This window comes from Condylostylus longicornis, unplaced genomic scaffold (assembly GCF_029603195.1).
Source record: "Condylostylus longicornis isolate FDR11 unplaced genomic scaffold, ASM2960319v2 ptg000048l, whole genome shotgun sequence".
NCBI lineage: Eukaryota > Metazoa > Arthropoda > Insecta > Diptera > Dolichopodidae > Condylostylus > Condylostylus longicornis.
In genome coordinates, this window is record NW_026578017.1 from 5,611,964 (window position 1) to 5,632,574 (window position 20,611).

Sequence of the window (20,611 nt, forward strand, 5' to 3'; positions counted from 1 at the left end):
CCTGAAATTTTAGCAGCTTTTAAAAACTAATAAATCTTTCATTTACTTGGAAGAAATTTTTTTTTCTAACTCCACTCTCTCTCGAAATTTGTAAAATTTATGTTTTTGACACCTTTCTGGAACTGTTAGCTTTTTCTTATTTCTATAAATGCAGAAAGCTAACGGTAAATGCCATTAAGAAGTGTAATTATTTTATTTAACTCACGCAATTAACCCTTAAATTCGTGCATTATGCTAACGCCTCTTTCAATATTATATTTTGGAAATATGTTCCTATATGAATGAGAGTAATTTTAATAATGTAATACATCGCCAGATTGTTTTTAAAAGCAGTACTTTCACCCGTTGGAGGGAAAAATGCTACATTACAAATCATTGGTTTGACTCAACTTTATTGTTAAACAATGTAGCTAAAATTTGAACAAAATTTAATGTTATTTTATAGATTTTTTTTAATCAAGTTTTGGGCTTTTTTATATGAAGAAAAACACTTAATATACAAAATTCTTCAAAAAACATTCCTGCACAGTGCACATAAAATTTGAAACATCAAAACTTTTATATAGTTTTTGCATATGGTTTGCATTTTTTACATTTTTTTATATAATAAAATTGCAACTTTAATTACAATAAAAAAAAGTTCTACAAAGAAAAAAAGAATAAAAACAGTTTTCGCGTTATTTTACTAAAATGATTTCGCGTTTTTTTTATGACTTCACAATTTTTTGAATTTTTGAAAGATTAAAAAAACAAGTAAAAACGTTTCAGTCGGTATAAACCGATTGAATTATACCCTGCACCTTTCGTTATTACGTAGCAATTACTCGAACCTCTGAAATCATTCTATAGAAACTTCACGGACGTGTCTGACCTATAATTGGACATCCGACTGCCCAGTTTCATAAATCTGACCTTATAATTTTTCCAAATATTTAAAATTAACTTTTGGAGTTGTATGGTAAGTACCTGACCTTTCAAGCAATTCTACTAAAACTTCAACAATATATCTGATCTATAATCGGACACACAACTGCCAAGTTTCATGAATCTGACTTTATTATTTTTCCAAATATGTAAAATAAGCTTTTGGAGTTTTATGGCAAGTACCTGAACCTGTCAAGCAATTCCATCAAAACTTCACAAATATATCTGATCTATAATCGGACACACAACTGCCAAGTTTCATGAATCTGACTTTATTATTTTTCCAAATATTAAGAATAAGCTTTTGGAGTTGTATGGGAAGTACCCGAACCTGTCAAGCAATCGCACCAAAACTTTAGAAATATGTGTGACCTTTAATTGGACACACGACTGCCAAGTCTCACGAATTTGACTTCATTATTTTTCCAAATATTTAAAATAAGCTTTTAGACTTGTATGGGAGCTACTCGAACCTGTCGAGCAATTCCACCAAAACTTCAGAAATATATTTGAGCCATAATTGGACACATGACTGCCAAGTTTCATGAATCTGACTTTATTATTTTTCCAAATATTTAAAATTAGCTTCTGGAGTTGTATGGCAGGTATCCGAACCTGTCAAGCGATTCCTCTAAAACTTCAGAAATATATTTGACCTATAATTGGACACATGACTGCCAAGTTTCATGAATCTGACTTTATTATTTTTCCGTATATAAAAAATTTGCTGTTGGAGTTGTATGGCAGCCACCCGAACCGGTGCAGCTATCCCATTATAATTTTTAGAACATATGTAGAATATAATTGGACACATGTATACAAAATTTTATATTTATAGCTTTATTAGTTTTTGAAATATTTAAAATAAACTCTTGGAGTTGTATGGCAGCTACCCGAACCCGTTGTCCGACTTAGTCCAATAACAATAGGGTTCGTCCTTGGCACAAAAGAAAAAACTTGTGAAAGTTTGGTGTCGATTGCATTATTCGTTTTTGAGTTATCGTGCGATCGGACGGACGGACGGACGGACGGACGGACGGACGGACGGACGGACGGACGGACGGACATGTCTAAATCGACGCAGAATTTTACGCTGAGCAAGAATATATATATATGTCCATACCGCAGATGACTCCTTCAAGTAGTTACAAACTCCATACCAAAGTTAATATACCCTTCACGAAGTGCAGGGTATAAAAATGGCATAATAGTTATTATAATAAACTTTGTAATTTTTTCAACAACTATGTGTACTTAATTTTAAGTTAATAAAAGAATTGATGAAGTTCATTAAATAAAAAATAAAGTAAAAAATTTTAAAATACATAATTGTTCCTATATAGCAGATTTTTGTTTTTGGAGCGTAACATGCTAAGCACTATTATGTGCGATGAAGCTTTTGTTATATTAAAAAATAAATTTGAAAATTTCTAAAAGTATATTGATCGGTATTTTTATGGTTTAATCTACGTATAAGTCTATATGTATACATACATGTATGTATGCAAGTAAATACACCAAAACCTCGCTTTACGACTATAAAAGTGTAAGTTGCCGAGAAACTCAACGCAAGCAAAACGTCGCAATTTTAAATATGCAGGTGTACTAAAATATTTTAAATATATTTCAGTGCTAAATCCAAATGGTTGCTTGAAATATAAGATGGTGATCCTTCATCAAATATATGAAAGATTCTTCTTGAGTGCGAACGTTCATATATGTATATACCTATGTTGGTAGCTGCAAAATTGACATGTAGGGGTTCGATTGATAGTCATATGAGAAAATTCTTTTGTCAATTATTTTTTTTTCTTAAACGTCGAAAACTAAAATTTCGCTGCTCTCAAAGCATTGGTGTATGTATATAAGCATATGCTCTCAGTATAGAATAAAATATTTTGTATGTCTACATGCATATAAACATTCGTACACGATTTTTTTTATGATATTAATTTTGCTATCTTTTAGTACATTTTTCGTGCACACATATTTATGGTGGTGAAAAAAAAAATTTGCATATGAATATGAATTTAATTTTAATGATAATGAGGTGGAAATTATGATTTTATATTTTTTTTATGTTCTTTCTTTTTTGTTTTTAATACGGAAAAAAATTCAAAAGTTTCTATTTGGGACATACTCGTATAATGTGGTGAATGCTGATAAAAATTATATTTATGGACTTAATTGTGTACAATTATGTTCAAGTATGTATAGTTGCCTGTTATGTGCAAAAATATTTAAAAAGAATGCTTGCATTATTATATAAGTTTGCTTTTAACAAAAATATAAATAAGATACATACATGCAAATACAAGACAGAGTGTCAAACATGCATATTTTTTACAGGAACCACTTTGGATTTTATGTTTTGAGATTTATTTGAAATTGAAACGGATACTACTTTAAAAATCTTCAAAAACGGATTAAAATTTTTCTCTTGATACCTCAATTGATTACATTGAAATTCTTTTTATGTTTAACCATTTTGCCCTACATATATTTTTAATACGAGCTCCTTGCACGGGGCTTGTACTTCTTTGTTATTAAAGCTAACAGAAACAAAAATAATCTTTTTTCGTTTCGAAATCTGTTATAAAAATTTTGCATGCTTTTCATATGAGGCACAATTTTAATTAAAACTAATCGCTAACTCACTGATCGGGAGTTTACATTATCACATTTTTTTTTTCTTTCTTCACTCCTAGGAGGAAGAGCATAGGGCTAGTGTATGATATCACGCCCTTGTTTCATAGCGTCATAAAATTAACTAGCTGGGCGACTAGCCTGCCGTAGTTTTATTTATATTAAGTATTTAAGTTTATTAATATTTACTGCTTATTTTTCATAGTTTTTTTAATATCTAATAATACGAATATTTGAAAATTACTTGTATAATATTTATTGTATGTACTTGTATATAATATTGAACATAATTTTTATAGTGACCTGACCGGGGTTTGAACCCGAAACCCCTCGGTTAAAGGAAGATGATCACTTTTAATTTATTGTAATTTTGTCATATAACTTTCCCCCAAAAAATCGTTTCATTTTCTTTCTCTAAAATATAATCTATATGCGATTGACTTAAATTATTACTTGCCACTTTTTCCTAAAATAATATACATATACTGAGCTTATTTTACAAAAGCTTATACAAACCGTACACAGGATACGTAGATAATATACATAAAAAAAACTGACCATAACTTACTTATTTGTTCGCATACTTGAACCAATCGGCGTATGTGAGTATCAAAATAACAATGCAATAATTTGCGCACATCACGTATTATGTACGTACCTACATACATTTATTTTTGCAAATAAAAATAGAACAAATATGTTATAACAGAAACTATTTTGGCAAGTGTTTATAGGCATGTGCATGGTTTAAGTAATAAGATTTCTGTGCCTTCTGAAAAATTTCTTTTTGAACATAAATTAAAACCTTTTAAATATCCATTGCATAAAATCTGTATGCTATGCATAAAACTAAATATCAAAAGTCTCACAAGATTCATTTTCAAATGTTTCCTGGAACAAAAGCTGCAGATATTGGCAAGAACAATTCCAAGATTTTTTGCAACAAATTGAGTAAATTGTCCACCGCTGTAATTTTTTTATACAGGTTATTGTTTTGAAACCATAAGGAATTTTTGAATTCTACAAACGCAGAAAGTTCGATCTTTAGTGTAGCTTTGACTATTTGGTCGACAATATCTTATCATTTCGTGTCAATTTTCGGAATTTGTTTTCATTAGAAATTTTCATTAGAAATTCAAACAAAAACCAAAAAAATTATATGGAGAACACCTTACACAAAATTGCATTGTTCATAATTACATATTATGATAAAACAACATTATTATTGAGTTATTGGCTTAAATTGTTACACTATCATAATCAGGTGCATTAACAAACAGTTTAATTTTTTATGAAAAGAAATTAAAAAATGTCAACATCAATTTTGGTAATATTTTAACAAAAGCTGTATGTCATGCGACTCATTTTGTACTACTATGTACATAATATATATGTATGTATATAATTGATATATAATAAAGATTATTAAAAGTTGATAATTTTTGGAAAATATGTTGATTGAACAGTTGTATAAAGTTTTTAAAAAATTTTTAATATAACAACCGAAATATTTTACAAAAATAATTTCATTAAAATATAACAATACCAACTTAAGGCACGAATGAATGTAGGCGCTAACAACAATGAAAGTGGGTTTCTTTGCACTATAATAAAGGTGCTGTACTCTATATTTGTATCTTTTATAAGCGAAAACTGATTGTTCGAATAACGATACCATTCATATAGCTAAAAAATTTATGTTATTTGTAATATCTTTTCAGAATATCGAGTTTATGGAAGTAAAAGAAAAAAATTTCATAAGTGCAGTGAAAAAAGATTTAAAACTTTAAAATATTCATTCAGTCGTGTCATAGAGCCTGATAAGGTCATTTGAAAAAAGAAACACATTGAAAGGGAATTCAATATAGTAGTTCTTTCTTATAGAATATTATAAATTCACTCTCAAATGCATTACTTGCAGAACTATATATTCATTATAAACTAATAGATGCAGAATTTCATTGGTTATAAAATGGGCCAATGAAATTCGATTCGAAGACTAAAAAGCCTTAAAATTTAGCCATAATAATGAATAAGGCCATGATTAATTTGTGGTTAATGAGTTCCCGAAATTTGTTATGAACTATTATAAACACATACATAATGTAGATGGAATGAATATTTGAGATTGTAAAGATAATTATTCAATTTTTGTATTAATTTGAATTTAAATTTTGAAGACACTTCAACAATTAATAAAAATATCGTGTATAGGAAGTCTCAACGAGTGTGTAATTCAAATTATGTTTATTTTTGATGTTATTTGACTATAAAGGCTCTATACATAAGTTTCATTTCTAACCGACATTGACATTTTATCTGAATAATATGGTTTTAATTTGTTGTTACAATTCGAAAAGTATAATTGTGTTTCCCATAGTTTTCAGGCACAAATTATGCTTTAAAATATAGTAGTTTTGGATTTGTTAAAAAAATATAGGCTCTGTTCATTAATTATTAGATTATGTAGTGCTAAAAATTTTATGTAAAAATAAAATAGAAATAATTTTTGGTTGTTTTTTTTTTTGTTTTATAAAGGATATTGTTTCACATTCATGAAAAAATTATTTCGTTTTATTCGAAATTTTCAATATTATGCCCAGATAATTTGTTTAATTATAAAGAGTTTTTAGATTACTCTTTATGAAATTAAGGTTAATAGAAACTATCAAATTTTCTACAACATAGAATATAGTTTTCAATTGATTTCCACGCTATTGAACCACAATTCAAGTACTTTCTGTTTTTTTTAGTTTATTTATGGTATAAATTTTTCATTTTAGCTAGATAAATAGTGTTGAGAATTAGGATGAAAGAGTGCCGCTATCTTATATGTGTTAAAAAAATAAAGTGAAATATGTAGTGTTTTTTAATTATTGGCATGAACCGAAAACTTGAATCGCACACCACCTTATAGCTATTCCAGTCACGTGTTTAATCTATATTTTAAATTTATACTTACAACTACCTTGATTTGGGCTAGTTGTAATATTCCAAAAATTCCAAAATACCAAAAAAAAATTCACATAATCAAGAAATCTCTTACCTGTAAAGAAAAAAAAAATGATTTTTGTTAATTGAAATTTTAGTAATTGTTTCAAAATCTAAGATATAAAGTTGTCAGAATATAATCGGCCACACATTGTAAGAGTTCTAAATAAAAAATTACAATAAACATTTACACAAACAGCTATTTAAATTTATAGAAATTTATTATAGACACGAATTGTATTCGTAATGGTTCATGTTTATAATAACAACTTGTTTAAATGGTTCATGTTTATTAGAATAATTTGTTGTGATTAAGAAGCACAAAATGTTAAATTTTTATTGTTTTTTATGAAGCATAATTTTTATAATCATATTTTTTAAATCTTTCTTAATTTCTCCATTTTTTTTCCTTAAAACAATAACAAGAAAATAATTAAAAAAAACGTTCAAATTTTTTGAGTCACTGTAGGTCCTAAATTTTTCTAATTCTATTTGTCAACCCTAAGGAAAAATTACAGCACCATTGGAAAATGGTTGTTCCTTTTTATAATGAAAAATCTTTCAAAATTATAGTTCAGATCAATGTAATAATTTTACGACAGTTTTATTCAAAAATTTAAAAGTTATCTCTCAGCTTTATTCTGGACCCCTTTTAGGTACATGTTGTTCTTAATTATTGTCTCAATTTGGTCCACAATTTTTTATTTATTTTAAATAAATTAATGTAAGAATATGGCAAAATTGGTATAAAATCTGAAAAAATAAATCTAAATCTGTGCTGTTAAAACTCAAGTGTCACTTAGACGCAGTTATTTAATGGAAAGTATTGAAAAATGTTTTCTTTTAAATTTAGATGAAATTACAGCATTGTTCTGAAAAAATATAACTATTCGTTTCTAACAAAAACTAAAAATTACTTTAAAATCATTTGGGAAGCGCTCCGGGATCAAAAATTAATTTATAAAAATTATATTTAATGAAATTGGGTCAAAGCAATGGTTTGTAATGTAGCACTTTTCCCACCAACAAGTGAAAATACTGCGCTATTACTTTCATTCATATACAAATTTATTTTAAAACTTGCATACATTTAGGATTATCAAAAAATGCTAAACTAAAACAAAAAAAAAGAAAAGCGTAAAGAGGCGTTTAAATAATGCTCGAACTTAAGAGTTAGTTGCTAAGAAAAATAATTATATTTTTTAATATTGTTGGTATCCTGGATTTATAGAAATTTTGAGAAACTTGCAGTCCCGGAAATATAAGGTGCCAAAAATTAAAATTTTACAAATTTCAATAGGCGACAATTTGGATTAGGATGGAGGTGGAAAAAAAGTTTCTTCTAAGGGAATGAACTATTTATTAGTGTCTAAAATCTGATAAAATTTCAGACTCCCACAACTTGACGTCTAGAAGAAGAACGTTATCAAAAATTTTGGAAAAAACGGATTTTAGATAACGGTAAATTTTAACAGCAATTTTATTTTTTTAAAGTTCAAATAAGGTATGCTGCGGTAGAAGAAGCCACCCACTATTTTTCTGCCTATGCAGGATTTCAAATATGTTTGTGGTGTTGTTACAATAAATAATACAAAAACGGCATTTTTAGGTTTTTGAGAGGCACGTAATTTTTAGAGACAGGTGAAAGTTTCTAGCAAAGATCTACATATGTACGTATGAAATTTTAGCTTTCTATCTTTAACGTTTTGTTGACATGTCCACGGACGCACGGACGAACAAAGTTAAATTAATAAGTACTAATTTTAAGTGCTAAAAACATATTATATTATTTTGATTTGTAATTTTACAATTTTTTTTTAAGAAGTTATTAGAAAAGAATCGTATTAGGACCGAATTAGAGCAGTTTACTTTTTTAATTTCCCTTTGATTGCACCCTGTAATTCTGGTTTATAGTTTGGAGTATTGATGTCTCAAATTGAGTACGGAAGCCTTTGCTTTCACCGTTTTTACTGAAGCAACAAATTTTCAATGTGAACTAGCAAATTTTACTAGAGGCCGACTTTTATTTCTTACGTGTTTAAAGTAAATTTTCATAATATTGATTGTGTATTACTACTTTTATGCAACCGGAAAATAAACTTTGTCATAAAACATTTTTCATTTCTTGTTTTTTTTAAATTGTACTAACAATAAATCATTAATTAATTCAAAAACTACCAAATTTAAATGCGCGACGTCTGCAGCTATTATACAAAGTATTACATCCAAAATTTCAAACAAAAATCATCTCTTTTTTTTTTGTTATTCTTAAATCACTTAAAACAATTATTATCCTCCTATTTCAATGATTAGCATTAAATTAATCCGAACACGTAACTTTTATACATTTTAAATTCTTTACCCACTCCTAATATAAAAGGCATTAAATCTTATTATTGCAATAAAAACAAATTCGAACACCTCTCTTATAATTTTATGTAACAGTAAATAAAAAGCTGCTCATCACACTTAGATTGGATTTTTACTTATTCAATATATATACCTAAAAGGCATTATTTGTAATTAAATTCGTAAACCAGACCACATAGGACAATAAGCAAAAAGGATAATATTATACGTTCCCATCGTTATCATTGGCTTAATACAATATTTTTACAAAATTGTTTCAAATGAGTAAACGTGAAAGGCATATAAAACGTTTTGTTTTTTCTGTTTTTTTTCCATAAAAACGCAAAACACAAAACAAATTTTTTTAAAAAACATCCCCAGTGTCCACAACAAAAAAAAATATTCAAGTATATTTATATAAGGTGATTCAGCGCGCTGAATAACTTTCTAGATGTTCTATAGTTCTCATAAGCGGCTGGAAACTAACCATGTGTGAAATCGGATGATCCAGCAAAAAAAATTAATGTCATTTAGAAAATAAATAAGTTTTGGTAATTTGGTATTACTTAGCTTGAAAATCGATGGTTAGCGTATTAGATGATTTCATCAGCATTTATTGCTAAAGGAACGTGAAAAATCTACTATTTTAGCTTTATTACGCTTCCCAAATACTCTAGATTCTCTTTATTAACTAATAGTTAGCACGCTAATCAACTATACGGTGATATATAATGTTGTGCTCTTTGCGGCATCACTCTGTACGTATAGTATGTACAAATACAAAGGCTAAAACGAAAAGGCAAAAATTTTTAATATCCGAATCAAAAATTATTTTAAATAAAAGGGACATTAGAAGCTATAAAAGAAATTATTTGTCTTTTTTTTCGTTTTAATGCTCCCATTTTTTGGTAAAATTAAAATTGACTTTTATTAAAATAACTAAAAAGTGAATAAGGATTTTGCTAAACTATTTGAAGTACTTATAGAAATTTATTGGAACGTGTATGCGTATCATTTTTCTGGTGCCGGAGTAATGATATAAATTAAGGCAATACCCCTCGCTTAAATTGTAGATATTTATGGTTAGGAATGTTTTTGCGGATATACATATGTAGTTCTTATGAATGAAATCCATTTTCTCAATTGAAATTTTTTTAAAAATATGTACTTATGTAACTATACTTAGTATAAGTTATGAAATTAGAGTTTCCCAAACGTATCTTGCTACTTATGTTTATCTATATTTTTATAGAATGTGTAGACCAATTAAATAAGATGTATGTATATATAAAAGATAAATGTATTCTCTAACTACAGCATAAGAAATTGGTAACATTCAGATATTAATCTGAACTGAAATTATACAATTATGTGAATTAAGTCAGAACATTCAATTTCTTATACAATGCTTTTGACCACATTTTACAATATTGGCAATTACAAATTGTAATAATTAAAAGATGTTTATTACTTCAGCTGCCATATTCAATCAGAACAATGTACTTTCCCACATTTGTGGAACTCCTAAATTTCTTATCACACTACCACGGCTACATAAAATCTAATAACGGTATGAAAATTGAAATTTTTTTCTAAAGGCCCAAATGAAGAGGCAGTGGAATTAATGAAAGACAGATAAAATTTTGCTAAAATGATTTTTGAATTGAAAATAATCCAGGAAGTAGTTTTCAGAAAACTATAACACTTTTGTAACAAAAACTTTTGCTTGCGAAGAATTATGCTCTATACCTGACAGCAATCAATTTTTTTTGCCACAATCTTCGTAGATTTTATGATAATTTTAGTTTCTATGAAATTACTCATTTACTTACTTTTAATAAGTTTTTTCTTGCTGTAGGGAAGATTTCACTAGTAAATATGAAGCTCTGATCCCAAGGTAAACGTCGAATCTCAAAACAAATTTTGATTCCATTAAAAGATTATAGGTTAAAGTATGATTTATCGCGGATAAATGCTTAGGCTACCAGGGGAAATGGGAAATTCGGAAAATCAGAAAATTTTTAATAGATTTGCAATGCGCGTAATGCTTGAATGAAAACAAAACAAAAATTTTGAATTTTCTCAATATTGATAAGGAATTTCTATTCCTCATTAAATTCGATTAACTTTAAATTTCTATAAGGTTCTGTTTGGATTTACCAAAAATTTTCAAAAATTTTGAAATTTCAAATTACTATTAAATCTTGATATGAGGAGTTCTGCATTCAATTTGAATTTTTGAATTTATGATTTTTTTTTTTTAATTTTTTAATATTATAGTCTGCACAATCAGTCAGAAAAAGGTAATAAAAATTTTCATTCCTTTTGTATATTTTCACAAATGGGTATTTAATAGTATTCATATACATTTAATAATATAATGTTTATATTAAATATTATAAAAAGAATGTCCTTTTCCCTTTTTTTTTTTTATAAAAATTTTTAAAGCGATGTATAATAATTTTGTCTGCATCATACTGTTGAGTTTTGTTTTTGTTGCACACAATATGAATACAAAACGTACCACTTATTGGTATAATTGCATCAGACAAACAAATATTTGTGAGCTACACAAAAGACAAATAAATCAGAAGGACATTTTTAAAAATGATAAAATTTTTTGTTTTATTATTAGCGTTGTTGCGAAGAGGAAAGAAGGGAATATTACATTTAATATCCTTAATGAAAAATTTTCATCGAATGTGAATTTATTTCATATTTTTTTTTTTCGTTTTTCGTATACGTATAGGTTCGTTCATCAGTCATGATTTTTGTAATGTTTATTTTAAATTTAAGAGGAATTTTTTATTCAAATCTTTTCCATGATATCAATAGTTTAAATATTAAAATAATATAAACTGTTATATTCATTTTAAAATTTTTGAAATATTATTTTGTTTAATTAAGCGATTAGTCTCAAAAAATTTTCAAAACATAAAAATTATCAACCTTTTGTCGTACAGTACAGTTTTTTTTTTTCAAAATATTTTGATATTTTTTTTTTAAATTTCATAAATGTTATGAGATTTTACTACTAGACTCTATGTGTTCAAAATAATATCTAAGTCCATAGTGTCATGTAAAACATAATTTTTAATGAAAATGAAATGTACTTAATCACTACTTATGGTAACGAAAAATTTCGAAGAAAAATTAAATTTTTATCATTATTATGAAAACTGAAAAATGTTAAAACAGGGTGATTTCACTTTGACCAGCTCTACCTTCAAAACGATAGAACAGATCAAATTAACTAAAAGACTGAAAAAAAAAAGAACAATCAATTGTCAGTAAAACAAGCCCCCGATAGTAACCCTATGTTGCACGGTTATGAAGTTATAAGCATTTATTTATACTTATACAGAAAAATTTGGTACTTTTTTTTCAACAAGCTCATATATTCGTAAATTAATCAAAGAATCATCCCTGAAATTATTTGCCAACTTATGCGAAACATCCTGTATTTTATGTAACAGTAATATTTATGTATGCTAACGTATGTTTAATACATATCTTTACTGTTATATATACATATATACGCATTTGATTACAATCATAATCAATTATGTACAACAAAATAGTGAATAAATATTTTAATATACCTGAACTACTTATCAATAAACTGTCATACAATACGTGTATGTACTAAATATATTATAATCGAATATAGTTCTTTATTTAAACAAAATTTAATAACTTTTCGAAAAAAATATTTTTTCAAACCAGTTTTTGAACTCTTTTGCAATGAATGTAGCTTTCTCGGTGTTCTATGAGCCATTGGCATCCCTTCCTCCTGGGCAGTATATCGCCACTCTCCTAGTCATATAGACTAAGTTTTCTGGTTAGTTAAAATGCTTTCGGATATTTATCGCGGTTGCGTTGCAAATTTCCTATGGTAACTGATGGCGCTTGTAAAGAACCTTGTGGTACTTGTGTTACTATATATTCCGCATTGCAACTTACTGGCCAGTAGTCTATATTCTTAATTCCAATATAAATTCATACATATAAGTAAGTAGTTGATAAATGTAATTGAAACAAAATTTTTGTTTTCCAGAATTTTTCCACTAAACTTTAGAGCTGAACAATTCTTCTAAAATAATTTTTATAGGACCATTTTGGAAAAGTTTTTTTTTATTTAAAAAAAATGTAAGTTCTTAGCAATTTTAAATTGCTCAAATAATTTGCTTTGCATAATTTTATCATTTTTTGAAATTTACAATAAAAAAGAAAAATATAAAAGTCAAAACAGAAGAATAAATCCTTTGAAAAATATTTTTATTTTTATGTTTTATTTTTACAATTCTGCACCTTTTAAGAGTCACGTCACGTTATCCATAGTGTTATACTACATCTGAATTATAAGATGTTCAATATCCTTTTGATACGCGTTTTATTGTATTTCAAAATCTTTTTACTTTCCCGATAACTTTTGGAAACCCGTTTTGGAAACGAAAAGCAATTGAAATTTTAGTATAACACTTAATTTTGTTCGCAAGTATAGTGTTGTAAGTCAATTAATGAATAATTAGATCTTAAAATTATAAAGTTTTATTTATTCAGCATTAAAAATTTAAAGAAAAGCCTTACAGCTTGCATTCAAACATAGTTTTTTCAATTCTGTACTGAAAATATATAAAATTTTTAAATGTGGTATGGAAAATTTTAACAGAACAATAAATGGGAGCCTCATTTGGAGCAGCAAGTAAAAAATTTGTAATCAATGATGTATTCTGTTAATAACTAAACAACAAATTCACTTCATTGAATTGGATTGTAAATTAAGCAAAGCAATATTCGTGAGCCAATAACATCAAAAGTCGGGAAAACTACGCTATAGATTTGACCATTTACTTTACAAAAATTTAAAAATTTTTCTTTTTTAACAGAATTTGATATTACAATCAAATTGAAAGTTACCAAAAAAAAAAAATTGAAGTAAAATTAAGAAAAAATTGGACGTACTAACGTACATTTTTACATTACAATGAATAACACCATGGACGTGTGTATATATGTATATTATGTTGATTCGATGTAGGGAACATTAAGATGTAATATATGTGCAAGTACCTTAATGTTTATCGCTTTAAAGTAAGTGTGACCAACAAGAATATTTTTGAGTTAATGTTTTTACTTTCTATACGAAATACTTAGAATTTGTTAAGTAAAAAATTGTCAAATAAATAACTAAGGTAAGTTGTATGTAAATATTATGTAAATCAATAAAAAGAAGATTGAAATTCGGCTTCTAAAATCTTTCAGAAATAATAAAGGTAAATAAATGAAGTTAAAAAATGAATTCTGATTGGATGATGCATAGCCAATGTCAAATTCTAAACATTTTGCAAAATAATTTCAAAATATTTTTAGCTTCGAAAATATTTGGCTCACAAAATTCGATTTGGTGTTAACACTAAAAATTTTTAATTCAAAAACAAATTTTACATGTTTTTAACAATGTATGTAGAACTACGAGTATAATAAGATGTAGGGTTATGTAAGATTGCAACATGAATTTAGATTTGGACATCAGGAATTTGCAAAATATAATATTCTACACATAAAAAATTTTTTTACAGTTTATTTTCAATGAATATTTTAAAGAAAAAAGGCTAGACATTAGACGAATAGGTAATCTTTAAGGAGATGAAATTAAAGAAAGAAAAAAATAAAACAAGTTGGAAAAATGTGCTCGTAATAAAGTTTCTGTTTTTTACATTTGAGAGATCTAATTTTAGAAGAACTTTAATTGCTTCTAAGAACTAAAGTACAAGATTAAGATATTCGAAAAATTTGCTACATTCAAATTTTCAAAGCATTTTGTTAAGTATGTTTTAATTATTATTACTTATAGATAACACAAATATTTTTGTTTATTTAGCCTTAAATTTTAGGCAACAATCACAAGTTTATAATTTTGAGGTAGGTATAATTATTGGACTTCGCAAGTTGGCGCTCAATCAAATAACAAGTGGGGTACAAGTAAATCACATTCAAAAAAACCATGTTTTGATAAAAATTGTGAAGTCTATCAGGTAAATAAAAATTTACTGACGTAACCTATGTGATCTCTTATAATATGGCAATACGTTTTGGTACTAGTTGATATTAGTTAACAGAAAATTTTATCGTCCGCACTTATTATAAAGTCAATTTCGACATAACTGAAACATAATTTACATTTAAACTAATTGGTTTCACGAAAGTTGTTTCCAATTACTTTTATTTTGACGGCAATATTTGGATCAGCATTATTGAGAAGGATTTCACAAGGAGTCCGATTATTAAGTACGTCTTAAAAATATCGATCCATCACGTAAGAAGAACAAATTTGGTATACTAATCTTTTATATTTGCTGTGCTCTTTTTCAAGCTCCGCGTGTTTGTTTATACTACATTTCTCTTCATTTCTTAGAAATAGATAGAAATATTAGATAGAAAGTATATTAATAAAATATTAACCATTCTTTTGAATAAAGCTCTAATCTAAACAATATTAAGAGTTAAATTTTTTAAACTCAGAATTCATGCTTAATAAATTAAAATAACCTGAATCTATTATTTACTTTGCTTGTTATTATTTTTTTTTTGTTTAATTAGATAAATGTCACGAGATTTATTAAAACAAATCATTGAAACCTTTTACTTATAGTCAAATAAAGAAGTATACTTGTATAGCATACCATTATTATATTAAATTCCTTTTGATTTTTTACGCATCAAATAAAAAAGATTTTTAATGGATATATCCCTTGTCAGGTTAGGTCAACATCAGGATGATTATCATTATCATTACTTTTATATCATTATTATAAAATTCTCATTATCATCACATTATTACCATCACTTATAGTCATGTACATTAAAGCAAACATTATGGCACTCTATTAGTGTCGGCTGATCCATCATTTTTTTTTTTACCACAATCGTTCTGTTCCGCTATTATTCCTTCCTTATCTTCTTGATAGAAACATCTTTTTTCTATTCTTTTTAGATTTATCCCTATATACATATATTTTATTTAATATATTATGCATGTATATTTATATTTTAGTATTTATACATAGTTTTAAGGATAATAGAATTAGAAAATGAAAAAACGAAATGCTTTGCCCCTTTGTAACATGCAACCATCAATCTATTTTTTCATTGTCTTGAATATTTTATTATGGAATTTTAGAAAATTCTAGGATACAAAAAAGAAACTGGAATAGATAGTTGCTTACATATATGTATTTAAAGAGAATTTTTTTGCGTAGCCTTATATGACCAAAAAGGTGATATAATGATATATAAAAAATGTGCTTCGATACACATGATAAACAAATTAGAAGGTTAAAAATATTCGCGGTAACAATCTGCTTACTGCATAATTATAAATAAAATATTAATGCTAATGCAGCAAAAATAATTTAGAGGTAAGGTAGCAAAGCACATCTCTTATTGAAAAGTATGAAATTATTACTTTGAAATTCATTCTAAACGCATGACAATAAAACAATCATTTTGATACAACACCCTTTTATCATCGATTATTTTGACTTAAAACTATACTGTATGAATAAAAGACCTTAGAATTTAAATTGTTCAAATGTATTGTTTTTCAAATTCTGTGATAGATCGACTATATTCTTGAATTTTAAGTTATAGCTTTTCTCTTTAAAATATTCGAAATTATTATGGTAAAAATTGGGTTTTACTTGCCTTGGATTCTTTATCAATACACGATTATCAATAAAATTTTAATTGTTTGATTTTTCATAGGTTACTTTATGAAAATTGTAAAACTAAACCCAATTTAAAATTTGTTTTAATTGCGAAGAGAAGCATATTGGCAAAAGAATTCCTCCCCTCCAGCCACCGCAGACAGTCATGTCTTATTTAAAGTTTTATCAAAATAAATTACTGAAATATTGTAAGAACTTATTTAAGAATCAATAATAAGAATACAACCAAATTATGATATTATTGAAAGATAAAATTTTAACAACAAATAGAGTGTTGAAAAATAACAATAAAATTGCGTCAAACGAATGGTTTAAAGTGACAATTTTCGCTTGACTCGTTTTACAAACATTCTAGGTATATTATTTAAATTACTTTTATACGTATGTATACTAAATATAAAAGACATTGCATAGATTTAGGATGAAAAAATAAAAAAATTGAAAAAAGTGATAACGTAATGGTTGAATTGCATATACTTAAGTTAGCGAGTTGAAAAAAATTTAATATTTTTGGATAGCACATCAGTTACGGTTAAACTTTTGCTTTCATAGAATTTTCAAATAGTTTGTAGTTTCAAAAATACAAAGCGCCGTAAATTTTAATTGTACGTATTTCGGAAAGCGATAACTTGGGACGGAGGGGCTACAGCTGCAAAGGAATTTTCTTCTAACTATCTAATTCCAGCTTTTTGTCATTCAGGATACAGAAGTTTCACAAAGAGACACACAGGCGGACAATTGGACGAGTAGTCAAATAGATTGAAACTAATAACCTTTTTTTTCCAATTTTTTGTAAATTTGTTCTCATATAATGGCTAAGCCATGGAGAGAAGTTTCTCAAGTTAATTTAGGGATTTTAAAATATTAATTAGAAAATCAGTAACTTTTACATCAAAAACCTCCCACGTTGTGCAAACATTTCATTCCAAATTATAATTTTAAAAATTTATAAGGATCTTAAGAAGACAATAAACAATAGCTACAAATTAACAAAAGAAATTAAAATTTTAATTAATGCATGGAGTAATTTAAATTGTTATTAAAAATATTTTAATTAAATTATTGATCTCTGCATATTAAAATCAATTAAATTCGAAAGAAAATATGGGAAAATACGGAATTGAAAATATTCAAAATTGAAAAAATCGCAAAAAAAGTCAACTTTTAAATTTGATTTTATTTTTCTTTTTGAATGCACTTCAACAGCATTATCACGCTTAAAAATTAATAATAATTTTAATAAAAAGTGTGCATACATCTGTAGGTTGCTGTTTGTACATATAATCAGTAACTGAGTATTAAAATATGAATTGATAATATTTTACAAAATATTGAAATTATAAAAATTGTTTATAAAAAAAAAATCAATAAATAAATTATTTCGAATTGATTGCGATGACTCTTAAACACAATGCACCAAATTAATTTCATATCAGTGTCAGAAAACTTTTTAAAATAATTACTAATAAAATTGTTATTATTAATTATTTAAAAATATTCTTTCATTATGTTAAATTAATAATTTTGCCGACCGAATAAAATACGTTAAAGTATATGTATTGTGATCGCATCAATATAACATGTCGAGTTTTCTATGAACATCAAAACTTTCCATGTCAGAGAAACGAATACACAAAGTGTGCGCATTCTTCTGTATTTAAACTGAGAATAAAACGATTGGATCAATTTTTGATGTAGGTCAGAAGCAAGTAAGTACAGAAGAAAACTATTTTGCTAAATTAATATTTTGGAAGTTGAACCAAAAATTTTGAAAATTAAAAACTTGTCGCACACGTTTGTTGAACGCGTTCTGAAAATTGATGTAGAAACCTCACTCCATTACTTTTTTTAGATAAACAAGAGATAGAATTTGTCTGACAACGGTGTTTATATTCACCGCTATTTCTACTTAAGTACAATGTGAACCTATAACGAACCAGCCACAGTTTTGTCGAAATAAGAGGCCACCAACTGTGGCTTTGCTAGATCCTAAATTATATTTTCAAAAGCATCCTAGGAAAATTTCTTTTTTAATTTTAAAATTTAAATTTATTTAACAAGTTTTTCAGAAAAAACGTATTCTTGCAAGTGAACTTCAGCTAAGAATCATCAAATAGAAATAGAAAGTGATCGGTTACATGCTGAACACATCAGATATTTTTTTTTCAATTTTGTTGAAACATGAACTGCTTATCACATTCATTTAATTACAATACGAAATTTTGTCATAATTTTAATTAATTTTAATATACCCGTGATTTAGCAAATTTAAAATTTATTTTATTTTTCTACAATATTATTTGCAAAAAATTTTAAATTTATAAAATTTTTTAAATCAACGTTGTAGGTATTATCAATTATGTAAGTAATCCTTAATATGTCAGTAATATAGTCAGTATCTTAAATTTATTTGGTTCTACAAAAATTTTAATACACTACGGTTATGCAATGGTATTCCCTGTGTGAAAGAGACCTTCGAGAATCACGAATTTCACATTAAATTTTGAATATTATACTACCTATATTCATCAACAATTCAACAAGTATGATAAGGTATTTGCTAATTCAACATAAACGCATGTTTAAGTCAAAAGGAGATGACAATAGAATCGTAATTGATAATATTGAAATATTTGGAATGATATTGTAAACCTCATTTCAAATGCATAATTTTTATAAAAATGTCATGTGCCTATATAATATGTCTGAAATTTATTGTCTTTTGCATTTAAACTCGAAGACTGTAGTATTTGCTGATTCGATTACTTGTAATTTTTGATTTCTGACTATTTAATTAAAATTAAATTTGTATTTGATTTTTAATTAAAATTATAAATTTTACATTTAGATTATATAGGTATAGATAGGTAATATTATTTGTGTCACAATATTATCATAAAATTATTGAAGCTTAAAAAGTAATATCAAAATTATATAATTAAAATATGTCATTTACCTTTATGAGAATTTGTATAACGTACACCATTTTTAGTTGTCAATCCCCCACAACATGGTTGTTCATAATAAAAATGAAATGTGTTCGCATAATCACAATTAACATAAAAATATTTGTGGTTAAAAATGATAGCAAATACAAATGCCAAAATCAGAAACAATAAATTATTAAGAGAGCACATTTTCATTATAATATTAAAATAATTTCTATATTAATTATATATATACATATATATAAATTTATATATTTACACTATTATATTTTGTATAATTAATATCTTTTTTGTATACTAGGTTAAGTTGTTATGAATAGCACAATATTCTATTTCTGAAATTTATCGTTTGATTGTCCTTTCAGAGCGATTTAAAAAGTTAAAATGTTGCCCTCTAGTGATAATAATATTAACAATTATTAATATTTTTTTTTATTATTTATTTATTTATTTATTTATTCATATTATTATTTTTTTTTATTTTCACTTAAAACAATGAATATTAATTAATTTTTATATTGTTTAAAAAATAACTTTTTTATTTATCAACAATTTGCTCTTCGTTTATTTAACTGAGTATTATTTTCTTATAAAAAAAAGCATGGTAATATTATTTATGAATATAAAATTCAATTTAATTTTTTTTATTAAATTTATATTTAAATATAGACGAAAAAAAAATTCACTTGAATTTCGATATTAATAACAAATTGTTATTGTCTCAGATGACGAGCAGAAAAACAAATAAATACTTAATGTAAAAAAATGCATTAAATTTTTTTTTTTGTTTATTCAATTGTAATATTCAAGGATAATGCCTGAAGTCTCTTGAGATACACGTATATAGTTTTAAAATTCAAAATGAAAAAATTGAATGAACTGTATTATATAATAATATTGTACATATGTATGTCAAGAACAGATCATTTATTATTTGGCAAATACAATGCTACAGGACCCAAAAAAAAAAAACACAAGGATGCAAAATCAATAAAAATATTGCAACTCATAAGTAACATTTCA

At 26.2% G+C, this 20,611-nt stretch overlaps 1 protein-coding gene across 1 annotated transcript in view; it reads right to left on the reverse strand.

The window, feature by feature from the left end:
* Nucleotides 1-19,705, reverse strand: part of LOC129610834 (semaphorin-2A) — a gene marked incomplete at its 5' end in the record, with an annotated part of 129,990 nt that extends 110,285 nt beyond the window's left edge. Inside the window, one exon of the mRNA XM_055523589.1 lies at nt 19,597-19,705. Within this exon, the coding sequence (XP_055379564.1) occupies nt 19,597-19,705 (109 nt within the window). The remainder of the gene's footprint in view (nt 1-19,596) is intronic.
* Between the last annotated feature and the right edge of the window lie 906 nt (nt 19,706-20,611).